The 14047-nt window shown below is 37.9% G+C and overlaps 1 protein-coding gene across 4 annotated transcripts in view; it reads right to left on the reverse strand.

Annotated features, from left to right (window-relative positions):
* LOC146000429 (E3 ubiquitin-protein ligase SHPRH) overlaps positions 1–14047 on the reverse strand; it is a 101868-nt gene that overhangs the window by 62979 nt on the left and 24842 nt on the right. For all 4 annotated transcript variants that reach the window (XM_083138045.1, XM_083138046.1, XM_083138048.1 and 1 more), the window contains exons 5-7: positions 11353–11576; positions 5393–6784; positions 2340–2455 (exon numbers count right to left, since the gene is read on the reverse strand). In XM_083138045.1, the coding sequence (XP_082994171.1) occupies positions 2340–2455; positions 5393–6784; positions 11353–11576 (1732 nt within the window). The remainder of the gene's footprint in view (positions 1–2339; positions 2456–5392; positions 6785–11352; positions 11577–14047) is intronic.

The raw sequence follows: 14047 nt of genomic DNA on the forward strand, positions 1-14047 counted from the left end.
TGTCACCCACCATCAGCACATCCACCTCTGTAGGTGTCACAAAGTGGACAGATGGAACAGATAATTACATTTCTTGTGCCGTAATGCTTTCCTTGAAGTGGTTCTTTCATTTTGGCGAAGAATTTGAGTTGATGTTGTAAGTCCACTTTGTGCACAGTAAGGCTAATTGGGACAGGGCCACAGTTTAAAGTGGAATCCACCGGTCATTTTGGTGAAGAGACTAATTGCATGGACTTATATTGGATGGGTATAGTGGATGTTCCGAGAGCTCCCATTGCCAGTGGTGGAGGAGGTCCGTTACAGCTTTAGCACCACAACTCCTCACATTGTCATGGAGCATGATGAGATTCATTTCCAAGAAGTGTCACGGCTTTCTCCTAAGTGCTGGATGAAAGTCACATTCCATTAAAATGCCTCTAACTTCCCCTTGAATATAAGCATTAGCCCTGTCACTGTGAAGGACATTTCATTCCAGCGGAAGCATTACACTGTAATTGTTTGAGACAACCATTCAACTCTTCGGGGATGTAGCTGATTAAAATCATGTGCAATGGCTAGAGGCACATATTATTGGCAAATAAAAAAGCAAAATTTCAGTACAAAAACAGTCGATTTCGGGTTCAAAAGTGGTAAATAAAATAAAATTTCGGTGTTATAGCGGTGAATAATCACATCAAAAGTGCTATATAAAATGACATTTTGGTTTTAAAATTGTGAATATAATAATAAATTTAATTTAAAAACTGCACTTATTACACAAAATAAACTTATCCCTTCTAATAGAACATTTATGTAGTTACCAGAGTATTAAGTTTATTCCTGTGTAAAGGAGTCCATTCTTGCTTCTCAAATATTTACAGCAGAATTAATCAATTTTCCGTGAATTGCATAACTCACAGGATACTTCAGACTTCAGAAAGTGTTGCGTCGGTATATAAACAGTAAATTTCGTGTTTAAGAGTCAATTTTGCAGCTCATTTCGCATTATTTCGTGACAAAACAGGGTAGAAAAATGCACCTCAGACCTTTCAGAAACACGAAAAAAGAACATTACAGCATGTTATTTCATATTTCGTGTTTTCGTTAAAAACGAAATTTACATGCTTCTAGCAATGGCATGTGAACTCACCCTAGACATCAGTACGATCTCAATGCATTAGAGGCATTTTAATGCTTTTTTTCTCATTCTCGAAAAGGAGGAAATGGGTACTAGCATGCATTCATAACTATACTGGTTAAAGATATGGTGAGAAAATCTGATATATCATATCAGCCCCTTTCCATTTAAAATTTTTGACACACAACTATGGTTCCTCCTGAGTCTAACCTGATTCAATCATGTCCAATTGTACTCAGCATAACTTCTTAACATGTTATAGATGGTGTTAAGGAACTTTTTACTCACCCTGTACTCACCTTCCCTCTGTTATCAGTTCAGCAAGTCCTGTGCATTTGAACTACATAATGGTGTCATTTCTACACTCAGTAATTTCATGGGTTATCCAACATGCAGGAATTTTGCAGTATCCAGGAATGTCATGCAGAAAGTGGAGCACAGTTTTGTGGTATAAGCCTACCTCCAAAGCTGTCATGTGTAGTCTATTGTAAAAACATCCAGCATGGAAGCAAGGAACTGAATTGTGTGGTTCTCAACAAGTGGTTGTCTTCACAGAAAACTTTCACCCATCATGCCCCTGTGCAATACATCAACACTACCAGCCTCTGTGGCGGAGCGTTTAGCACAGCATGCTATGATGCTACAAGTTCCAGGTTCAAATCCCAGCCTGGACATAGGGTGTTCTTTGTGATTGTTCCATCACAATTTCACAATATCATCACTCATCCTCATCTTCCCGATTAGTAAAGCAAAGTAAAATAAAGCATATCAATCAATCAGTCAATGCATCAACATTGTATTGCAACATGCTTCATGAAGCCACCAACAAGAGTCTTGTCCACTACGACCTTGTGCAACTTCAATTTTTATCTAGAAGCATTGTTCCAGTTTTAGTAAAATGTCATTATGGTATTTTGACTACCCTCCCTCACATTAAAGGCACCACACAATGCTATACTTTCAGTCACTGCACTACCTCCTCTCACATTACATTTTTGGCTCCACAAATCCTATGGCCATCTAATTCACAGCAATCACATGACACAATTGTTTATCCAACCCTTGTAAATTATTTACTCAATTCATTGAATTAAACTTTTGTATTTATAAAAAGAACAACAAAATGTGGCTCTACTGACGCATTACTTGTCAAATGGTGTAAAAATATCCAAGTCTATGTTCCAACCAGAGTTGAAGAAAATAGAAACCTTCCTATCCTTACCTGTAAAAAAGTGTCTTGATGCCTTTCTCCTTGACATGTCTTTGAATTTCAGCAATCCACTGATAACTGATTGTTCCAGGCGATACAATGAGAGTTGCTCCTGACGGAACTACTTTCTACAATACAAAAATATCTGTTACACGCTGTATTTCAGTGGAAAGAAAATGGTATGTGACAAATATGCATAATTTTAAGTTCAAAGGAATATGGTGTATACTAGGGTCAACTACGAGCATTTCGCTCGAGCAGCAAATAGTTTGTACGACCGATCATAGATAGCATATGGAATCTAGAGATTATTCGCTCGAGCGAATAAAGCTAACCTTTAGACTGCCAGGCAGGTTTACGGAAGTAGCCCCTAGTCCGCCGAGGCTCTTCCATGCGATTTTTAAATTTTTTCACTTATTTCGGAAAAAAGTTATAACTCGCACTATTGAACCAATTTGCTTCGGGTAAGTTTTGTTTTGAAGCTAAGACACCAGGGCAAGCAACTGTGTACAATTCAGAATGCCAAAGTAAAAAAGACGGGGGTGGGGTGGGCTGTGCCCCTCAAATTTCCATGAAAAAATAATAAAAATCTGGACTTCGCCCCATCTTTCCCCACTCCTATGGGAAAAGGATGCAAACTTTAGCTTTCCCTTCATAGTATAGATCTTTCATAATGAAATAAAAGTTGTTTCATGTTCCTACTGGCACACAAAATGTAATATGAGCCAAGACGTTGAAGTCTGCATGCACAGCTCGAAAGACAAGGTTAACAATGACTCGAACCTGGGCCTGGAGCTGGGCATGTTGAAAGGGGGAAAAAGTGCTCGAACCATGATGAAGGCTTTTCCCAGAAAGACTGTTAGTGTTTCCACCACAATATAAAAGTATCAAGGTGCAAATAGCATGGGAATTCTACCTAATTCTTCTTGTCACCGTAAACAAGAGTCTCACTTTGTGTCACCATAAGCCCAGTAGTACAGGTAGAACTGTAACTTGTCTCTGGCAGTGTCTCCTTAAATATGGATTGTGAAGTGAAACGTGCAGTGAAATTGAAACTTAAAAGTTATCGTAGTCATTATCTCCATGTTAAAATGTAGTTTAGTCAATCTTACCAGTGATATATGACAATGAAACAGACGGTTGTGGGATGAAACTGCCAGGACAGATATTTGTATCTATCATTATTGTCACATTAAAATGATACTCCATTGTAAACGCTCATATAACATATTGTAGATTTGTGCGTGTTACTCACTATTAAAGAAAATAAAATAAATAAATACGTTAAATAGTATTGATTAATTTAAAAACTTACGTGAGTGAGTATGGAGTCTTATTAGGACAACGTTTCGGAGGTCAGACTGCCTCCTTCATCAGGTTCGTGGATGTTTCTAGGCACAGAGCATAGTGCCGCGTAAAAGAAGTGTTGAATGAGGATTTGGTTAAGGGTTAAGGTTAAAAACACTTACAAAAACTCTGCAATATTCCCACTTAAAAAAATCTCAGCATGTTAAAAACTTCGTAAAAATACTCCACACTTATATTAAAATAACTAGAAAAGGATCCCAAGTGGCCGTTACTAGCCCAGGCTGGTTGTGAGGCCTACACATGTGAGCAGCCCCCACCTCAACCGGAAGGGAAAAGCTACCTCCCCTCCTACAAACCATCCCTCCTTTATCTCTTACGTCACCAATCCAAAGTGAATTCTCGTTCTTCTGCTGCTGCTTTGATGACCTCCGAAGTAACATGGAAACCTATTTTAGCATCAGTTTTCACTGCCTTATCCCATTTTTTAAGAAAATTGATCCATCCGTCCTCTAAATTACCGTCGTCTCTGTTGAGTTTAGTCCTATTTCCCATGAAAATATACGTGCTTCATAAACATTCCTATTCAATTTATTATCTTTCCTAATGACTTCTCTTTTTACAATTTTATGCAAACTTTCAATAATATGTTCAGAGAGACCAGTTTTGGGTACTCCCTCCCCGATATCCTTGTCATGCTCGCCCCATCTTATGCGCATGCTTCTTCCGGTCTGTCCTATGTATTCTTTGCTGCATTTGCATTCTATCCTATAGACTCTTTTTGTTCTTCCGGGATTCCCTGCTCCTTCCCCCCTTTTTATATTCAGTGAAATGTTTTTCAAGGTTCCGGGGGAGCCTTCATACCACATTTTATACCATATTCTCTTACAGGTTTTCCTATTTTTTCCGATAGCCCTTTATAATAAGGGATTCCGACAAAAAGATCCTTATTAATCAAATTCCCTACCTCAGCATCCTCCTTTGCATTCCCATTAGAGTCGTTGGTGTCCTTCCTTTTTATGATCGTTCATGCTTTTCTAGCTACCTTATACATTTCTTCATTTTTATACCCGTTTTTTAAGCCTACCTCCGTTATGCATGAAATTTATTTTTCTTTTTCTATTCTTTCGTTGCATAGCCTTTCTGCCCTGATGAAAAAATTAAGAAAACATTTGTCTTAATCCTTCCAGTGTGTTCAGATTTTTTGTTGATATACAAGTCACCAGCTAGTGGTTTATGGAAAACCCCTGTTTTTATTCCTTTATCAGTTTTTGTGATGCTTAAGTTTTTTGGTTTTTTTTAATTGTAAATGCTCAAGTGTGGGAGACTCGAATGAGTACATGTGAGCGAAAGTGGTTCCATGCAGTACTCTAGTGTGCCTACAATCTAAAAATGTACAAAAGAAGAAACAATATTAAATATTTTGTTTGCCTACAAGAAGACATAAATAGATTTAAGTGTGTGGTGTTCCTACAATGATCTTACTCTAAATATAGAAAAAAGCTTTCTTGTTACTTATTCAAAACAAAAAATAACTATAGAATTCCAATATTAAAAAAATGCCACTTAAAATATTTGAAAAGACAAAATTTAATGTAACTCTAAATTAACTTTCAGTAACCATATTCACAAAATAATAAGTAATACCTAAAAACTTATTGTATTCACGTGCATGAACATGTAAAATTTCCCTCTCAAAGGAAGGGAATTTACTATAAATAGCCAATAATCAGAAGCATGTTAGAGAAAAACAAACCTACCTGATCTTGCAAACAGTGTGGGCACAGGTAGGTGCCACTTTCAGGATCAGACATGTCATAATTGACACATGCTGCATGCTGCTGTGATGTGCACAGACTACAAACTGCAGTTTCTTCACCACTGCTTCCATCTGCCCCACACAGGCACTCAAACTGTGTCTTCCTCGACACACGGGTATTAAAGAACTCCCTGTTTTTTCGTATCCTGTCTTCATCTTCAAGTAGCCTTTTGCCACTATACGGTGCAAGCTTCATATCAAGAATGATCTGCATTTTCTCCCTCATCGTTAGTGGCCTTTCGGCTTGTGTTTCCTGAGCTATCTTTTTACGCTGCCTTTGTTTAGTTCTTGTACTTCTTGTTATGACTTTGTCTTTCACGCCATGCAAGCTATCCATCTTTATTTTACCTCTACATTGTTTTCTTTCAGTGTTTCGTGACTTTGGCGTCTTTTCCATATAGCTTGGGTCATCATCAGAGCCTGATCCACTGCCAACAGAACTTGAGCCACCATCAAAGTAATCATATGTGTCACGTTTCCTTGTACTTCTTCGCTTCCGAGAACTAAGTGTGCAACCACTGCCTTTCGAAGCACCTTTCTTCCTACTTGATTTACAATTATCTTCGTCCACTATGTCCACATCTAATACTGTACTGCTTCTTGCAATGGAATTTTCTGAGTAAACTATTTCTTCACTTCCAACCTCCATGCTGTCGGTCATTCCAACTACCACACTGTCCACACTGTTCTCCAGACCTGAATCCACAATTCCACTTGTACCGCACACTTCCATGGAAGCTACATTTCGAGTCACATTCCGTCCGCTATATTTATTGCTCTCTGTATATTTGTTGGCAGCACTTTCCGTGACACCTATGTTAGAATCCAAGCTAGATTCTATGCCTGACTCAGCTTCATTATTTCTATGTGGTACTATCACAGAAGATGTATTCTTTTCGATGTTGGCCACACTGCAGGGGATACAATCAACAGCACAAACTTCTGCTTGAGATTCATTTGTATTCTTCACATCACAGCCTTCACATCCATCTACCGCTCCTGTATTAAGTCCCCTAGCCTTGTGTTGCACATTTTGTTTTCTCTGCTCCACTACATCTTCATGTTCCACACTGAGTTTACAAGCACTTTCGCTAGTATTTGTTCTAGTAGATGAAGAAATGAAATCTCTTGAAGTCCCAGCAATGTCCATCCTAAAATCACTTGTACTAACTTTTGATTCAGTTCTTGCACCATCAGTCTCAATTTCATTTCTCGCGCAGTCTTTGACTTCCATTCCATCATCATTTGATTGTCTTTCTTCAGCTAAAGTATCATACTTTTCTTCCTTAACCTGTGTTTTAACAGGCAAACGTACTGAGTTGTTTCCATCAGCCTGAAACATGTGAATAAGTGACTTTAGTAAATGAACATCACATATGAATAGATTCTCTCGGGCTATCGACCAGGTGAGTTGTGGAAAATATTCCAAGCTTTCGAGAGCTAACGTCACTCTCATCTTCAGGGTTGAAGTACAGTTCAGAGCGTCAACTCTGTGTCTATACGTTCGTTAAGGGGGATCCTGGTGAAGATGGCGGGCCATTCGGGTGGCATGTCTGCTGCGTGCATGCTTCTGGTTAACTAACACTTACCAAGCTGGGTCTAGTTCGAGCCCCGTGTCGCGATTAAGATTATCTTTTTCTTCATGAATGGCTATTGCTTCCTTGATGATGCGGTCCCAGTAGTTTGAAGTTTTGGCTACGATTTCTGTGTTGCTGAAATCTGGTCTACGTCCCTCATTGATTGGTTCTTGTCTCTGCATCGAAGTAAGATAGCTAAGCTTGAGAGTAGTTTAGCTTCCTTGATCCGTAAGTCCTCGAATCTACAGATGTGATGTAACATTTCCTCCCCGTAGAGGTACAATGAGGGACAAAGACCAGATTTTAGCAAAACAGAAATCATAGCCAAAACTTCAAACTACTGGGACCGCATCATCAAGGAAACAATAGCCATTCATGAAGAAAAAGATAATCTTAATCGCGACACAAGGCTCGAACTAGACCCGACTTGGTTAGCGTTAGTTAACCAGAAGCGCGCATGCAGCAGACATGCCACCCGATTGGTCCGCCATCTTCACCGGCATCCCCCCTCCACGAACGTATATACACCGAGTTGACTATCTGAACTGCACTTCAACTCTGAAGATGAGAGTGACAGTAGCTCTCGAAAGCTTGGAATATTTTCCACAAAACACCTGATCGATAGCCCAAGAGAATCTATTCATCATTCGCCACCAGGAAAGCTTCAAGTCTTATTTGAACATCACATAGTTTTCGGAATGTCCTTTCTTTAAGGCAAACAAAACTTCAAGTCTTTTTCACAACAAAGAACAGCTCAATATTAAAGATTAAATTCCATATCAACAAAAATATTTTTTGGAGTTAAGTTAATGTAAAAGCAACTGATCAGATAGAAATGGAAGAATACCCATTGTGTCAGGGCATCTTGCTACCTTGATTTTAACTTTTGGCTACATTTTTCAATTTTAACAATCTATGGTTTATCATGCTTTAACTAGAGCTGAGCCAGTACCAATGTATCGGATATCAGCCAATACCAGTGGTACAGTTATCAGAAATTATTGGTTGGATTTTATTTATTGATACCAGCCAAAACTTTTCCAGCATTTTGATCACTTGCAGGGTAAGCAAAAATACCACACTAATCTTTTAAGGAGTCTAATTATCTTGTAAAAAAAATTCAGTTTCCATTCATTTTGTACTAATATTATGCGAAAAAAAAATTTTTGTGACTACTTAACAGGTATTTTTTATATCCTGGTGTAATTTTTTAATATTTTAAAGCAAAACTCTGGTAAATTGATGCTTATAATTGGAATGGAATATTCACCAACTAATATTGAGTTTGAGTTTTTGCTATAAGTCCACTTTTTGAACAGATAGGTTAGTTGGGATTGAACGTAAAGTGGAATCCAAACCACTATGTGCCTCCACTGGTAGGGACGTGAAGTTTTACTTTTATATTTCAATAATTTCGATCCTATTGTTTACTGCGATTCGGTGTTATTTTTCGTGGTTTATGGCAAAATTCGGTGTTATTAATTTAAAAACTGTGTTATTTTACATGCATTTTTACAGTTCCTTCTATGCTTAAGAGTTTCACTTCATGGCTGGTTCTGGAAAATTGAGACAAATTTTAGTTTTAAAGACATAAATATGGCTTACCTTTGTGAGAAATGACCAAATTTCTTCCATCTGGAAAACTATTTCATCTCATCAGACACTAAATATGAAATGTTTATTGATTGATAAAACCCAAATTCTTTAACACAAACATACACATCACATTTCCCTAACAATGCCAAAAAAATCCTCTGCGAGCTCAAAATACCGTTTTGTGTACACACACATATATGCCCTCCCCCCCTCCAAAACACAACAGGTGATTCTCCCTGAAAATGTTCCCATTCCTACGAAATTTCCCTTCTGGGAACCCCCAAGCGGACGAAGTGAGACACTGTCAGTCATGTTTGCGCCAAACTGCAATAAATGAAGCGTGACGATCTCTTGAACCCAACTATCACAAGCTACACAAATGACAGAATATCACTTCAGTTAGTTCTTTTTGAATAGAAGAAGTGTTATCCCTTAAAAAAAAGTGCATATTTCGCGGCATTTTTCATGTGAAAGTGTAAAATGGCAAAATTACAAAATTCGCATTATTTCACGATTCCGAAACAACGAAAACTTGTCTCCTTAACCTACCCAAATACATTTTAAACAATTTATTTCACTTTCCTCAACTTTTCGGTATTATCGTTAAAACGAAAACTTCATGTCCCTATCCATTGAGTATTAAACCTGGGACCCCTTGATTACAAGGCAATGACAATACCACTATGCCATCGTGGAGGCTTGCTCACTAACATTAATCAATATTTTGAACAACTTCTAATTGCTACAATTTTCAAGTATTGATATCGGTGGAAATCTGGAAGAGTTGGTATCGGCATGGACATCAGTTAAAAGTGCTATAGGTATCGGCCGATAGTGGCGGTCGGCATCTGTGAGTATCAGTTGATTTTCTTTTACCGATACCATCCGATATCAAAGATTTTCAGTGGCTAGAAGAGCAGGCAAGGCAACAGCTTGTCTCAACATTTGTCCTTAAAAGTTTGTTCACCCTTCCATGTGACAGATTGGGAGACCAGCACAGGAAGTTCCATACATTTTCCTAGAAACACGGGATAAAACCTCACCCTCCTGGGAAGCAGATGACAAGATCAAAGGCATGGGTAAGTGAAAGCTGAATCCAAACGTGGCCATGAAGGCATGTAACTGTTTAGTTAACGTTGTGGGAAATAAACCATTCATTGCCAATTCTTGCTTGAAGATCGTGGGCACAATCATTGCCAATTCTTGCTTGAAGATCGTGGGCACAAGATGGTGGATGTTTCTAACACCCCGCCGCACTAATCAGGGTCAGGTAGTTGCAGTTCTTGGAAAAGAGAGACGAAGGTCACTGCGAAATTAGCTTTGTTTTATCTACGTTCAAGGGGGAAGGGGAATCAGCAATTTATACTTATCATCTTCATTACTGTCTTTCATGTGACTGCCGGTATCAGTCAATGAAGACTATTTATTTCTGCTGAAAGCTGGCCCCCATGGCAGAGTGGTTAGCACATCGCGCTACGATGCCAGGGTTCGAATCCAGACCTGGACATGGATGTTTGGGAGTGTCAATTCATCAATTTCATCACACCATCATTCATCCCCATCTTCGTAAATTAGCCAAAAGTGGCACAAAAAGTAAAATAAAGCAAATCAATCAAAGCGACAGCGACACCATCGGAGAAGTCCCTCTAAATATTTATGTACATTACTTACAATAATGTACATAAAATATTTATCAGGAACTTTAATTTTCATGAAAAAGGACGAACCATCATTCCTTTTGTTATTCAATAAATATTCAATTTTTTACTTCTTTGACATAAATTTCCTTGCCATGACTGTTGTTTTTACACAAATTTTAGCGGTCTTAACTACACATAAGCTAAATGATGAATATTTGCTGTTTTATCTCTGATTTTATAGCATCTTTTTACTATTTATGTAATAACAATATTTTTAGTCAAGATAGAAAGATCAAAGTAAGTATTAACGTTGTCTTTCCTCCGTTTCTTAGTCTGTGGTTACATACAACAATACTCCATACGCATCAGAGAAATTAAGTATTAATTAATTAATTTTCATATTATTACAAATAATTAGATTAACGTATTAAATAGAAACAATTCTATTATTATATTTCTCAGACACTTGGCTCGGACTGGCTCACCAAATTATATATTTCTAAATACGTGCCTAGTGATGTGACGAGTTAGCATGACTTGGTAACTAACCTTTGTTATATAAGATGTAAACGAGTTACTAAAGATATATCAGCGAAACTTACTTGTAAATGTTCTATTAATTTCGCCACCATCCACTTGGGAACTCGATGCTTCACTGTTAGGTTGACTTCCAGTCAATTAATAGACCATTTACAAGTAAGTTTCGCGGATATATCTTTAGTAACTCGTTTACATCTTATATTATTAACCACGTTGTTTATTCCCCTCCACATGATTAGCCTTTGTTATTTTGTACTGAAATTATACAAGTATTGGTATCAGTATCACTGGATATTGGTATCGGCAAATGGTGTTATCGGCTCAGCTCTATAGTTTTATCCCAACCTTGTCCAACCTCCAGGAGAACACACGTGAAGTGGAAGTGAAATGGATATGTATTGTATACATTTCTCTGTACTCTAAACACCACACAAGAAAAGGAGCACTTGAAACATGGAACCCCTGAGATGTTATTACTGGCACTTAGCAAAGCACGTACCAATTAATATATTTATTGCCTACTTTCACAAACCTCAATAACTATTTACCTCCTTAACATCTGATTTCTCTGCATCAAATTTCCGAGGGTTGCACAGCATGCAGGCAAGGACTTCCACGGTTTTCCCCAATCCCATTTCATCTGCGAGAATGCCTCCAGTTGGTAAGGGACTTTCCAGAGGTTTATCAAACACCCAAAACCCTTTGTACTTATTGTAATACAACACTTCCCCATGGAGATTCACTACTGTCTCATAGAGAGGATGAAGTTTACCTGAAACAAACAATACAGGATGGACATTAACTCTAATAGTTTGCACCGTGGCACCGTGGGGTGTTTTGGCTGGCTTATAGGGGTGCCACGCAATGATCCAATATTTTCACTGAAATGACACTTACTTGTTAGTCTAAACATGGTTTTAGACATGATTGTTCCAAATACAGTATATACTTATTTAGTACTTTTTACACAAAATGTTTCTAAATTTGAAATATGTATTTATTTCTTTAACTTAGGGCAAGCAACCTAACCACACAAACTGAGCATTGCAAATGTTAGATAGGCCTTCATTCTGACTTGGGTGCCATGGAAAAAACTTGGAACACTAAGGGTGCTGTGAAATGAAAAAGTGTTGGAACTCCTGATTTAAGCTATGACATGTGCATTGTGCACACATACAAACATTCTAACATGACTGAAAGAGGGGATAGGAGGAGAGGGATGCTTGCTTCAATATAAAAATTTTGGGGATAGACTAATGTAAAATTTTCGCTAATAATGATAAAGTACAGTTCAAGTTTAAAAATGCTGATAACTAGGGAACGGAACTTTATGTGCTAAAAAACTCAGAAATATTTATTTTTTTATGTCATAAATGTTGAAAATATGTGATAAAAACAGGAAAATGTGAAAAAAATAAAAAAAACATTTGGTAACAAAAACAAAATATTACATGCATTTTAGAACACCTGAAATCAGTTTCTAAATGCTTACCTCTTAGCGAGTTATTTTTTGGAAGAGTTGTAGTGGATCACCATAGTTTCTTTTCCAAAGTCTTCATTGTAAATCTGTGACGATTATCTCTAAAAAGCATCTTATATTGTGAGAAAGATCGCTCCACGTCACAAGAAACAATTCTTGCACATTTGAAGCACGAAATGCCACTAACGCTGAAGTTTTCCAAAGCTTCCTCTTCCTCTACTTCACCTTCCAAAACACGTGCAAATTGGCACAAAGTTTGAAAACCTTGGTTTTTCCCAAAAAATTCTGTACATTTAGACATTAGCACTTGTGCGTTAGATCTGGTGAGTTCTTTCAGTTTCGTTTCTACTATACGGACTTCACCCATGGAAGCTGCCAAAGTGTTCGCAGACGATTCAAGCTTTTGTATGGAATTAAAGAGAAAGAACAGGTTTATTGAGATGTATGCCAATTCGACTTTTAAGGAGGGATCCTTCACCAGTTCTTGCAGAATTTCTATCTTTGTCGAGATAATTTACAACAGATACAAATTTTTCACTTCTGTTATCCAATATATATAAAGCCCCAATCCCACCACTCACTCACTGACTCACTGACATAAATGTTCTCCATGAAGGAAGCCCCGGAGGCGAAAAATGCCCGATTACGACCCCCCTTGAAATCATCACGAAAGGCCGAGAAAATTCAAAAATCTCTCAATCGGCCCTTCCTTAAGGGTGAAAATGCCCTTTTCTCACGTCCTTAGCAACCGTTGCCACGGGCATTTCTTTTGCACACATTGTTTCCTTCAATTCTTAATTGTTCAGCTACATTATATTTCTCACAGATAAGTAACACACAGATGAATCAACTCCTGGTTTTGAATAGGTGCCTGAAACAAGGGTGACATCTACATAATAAGGAGTTTCAGCCCAGATACAATTACGTATATATTGTTATACTCAATGCGTAAATATCTGCATCGTGCTTGTTTCAGCTAAATGTTTAGGGGGTAAAATGACATGCAATTCCTTAGAGCTTGCCGTGCCCGTTGTTGTCCATGGAAACGGACGTTGCTAGGGAACTTAAAGAATGTTTATTTTCACCCCGAAAACTACTGTAAGGGAATTATGCTAGACTCTTCGAATTTCAAAATGCGAGCATCAGAATTTATTACAGAGGCAAGGTAGGTAAAAGAGGGGAATGACGGAAAACAGTTATTATCCAATTACTTTCCAAAATGTGAAAATGACAAAAGAAGTAAATATAACATTTTCAATTTAGTGTCCCAATTTAATTCGTAAATGCAAAACATCCAACTACTTATCTTGAAACGGTTATTACTTACTCAGTTCATTATGAAGAAAATAGAGAAAAATATTTTGAATATTTGTACCTTATTAGAGCCCATACACACATAAAGTTACTTTCTAAACTTTTCAAACTTATACATATGTTCCCCATCATCCAATACAACATGCAGACATTTTCAAAGTCATTAAGATCTATGAAGAACCCCATCTATAATATGATTGCGCCCACAACGTGGCCGAAGGTCACGCATGCGAGCGTACAAGACGTGGCCAAAGGCCACGTCGAAGGTACGCGAGTCCAATATATATATAGCCCCAATCCCACCACTCACTCACTGACATAAATGTTCTCCATGAAGGAAGCCCCGGAGGCGAAAAATGCCCGATTACGACCCCCCATGAAATCGTCCCAAAAGGCTGAGAAAATTCAAAAATTGCTCAATGGGCCCTTCCTTAAGGGCCAAAATGCAC

This window comes from Lepisma saccharinum, chromosome 16 (genome assembly GCF_977018435.1).
Source record: "Lepisma saccharinum chromosome 16, izLepSacc3.1, whole genome shotgun sequence".
NCBI classification, from domain to species: domain Eukaryota; kingdom Metazoa; phylum Arthropoda; class Insecta; order Zygentoma; family Lepismatidae; genus Lepisma; species Lepisma saccharinum.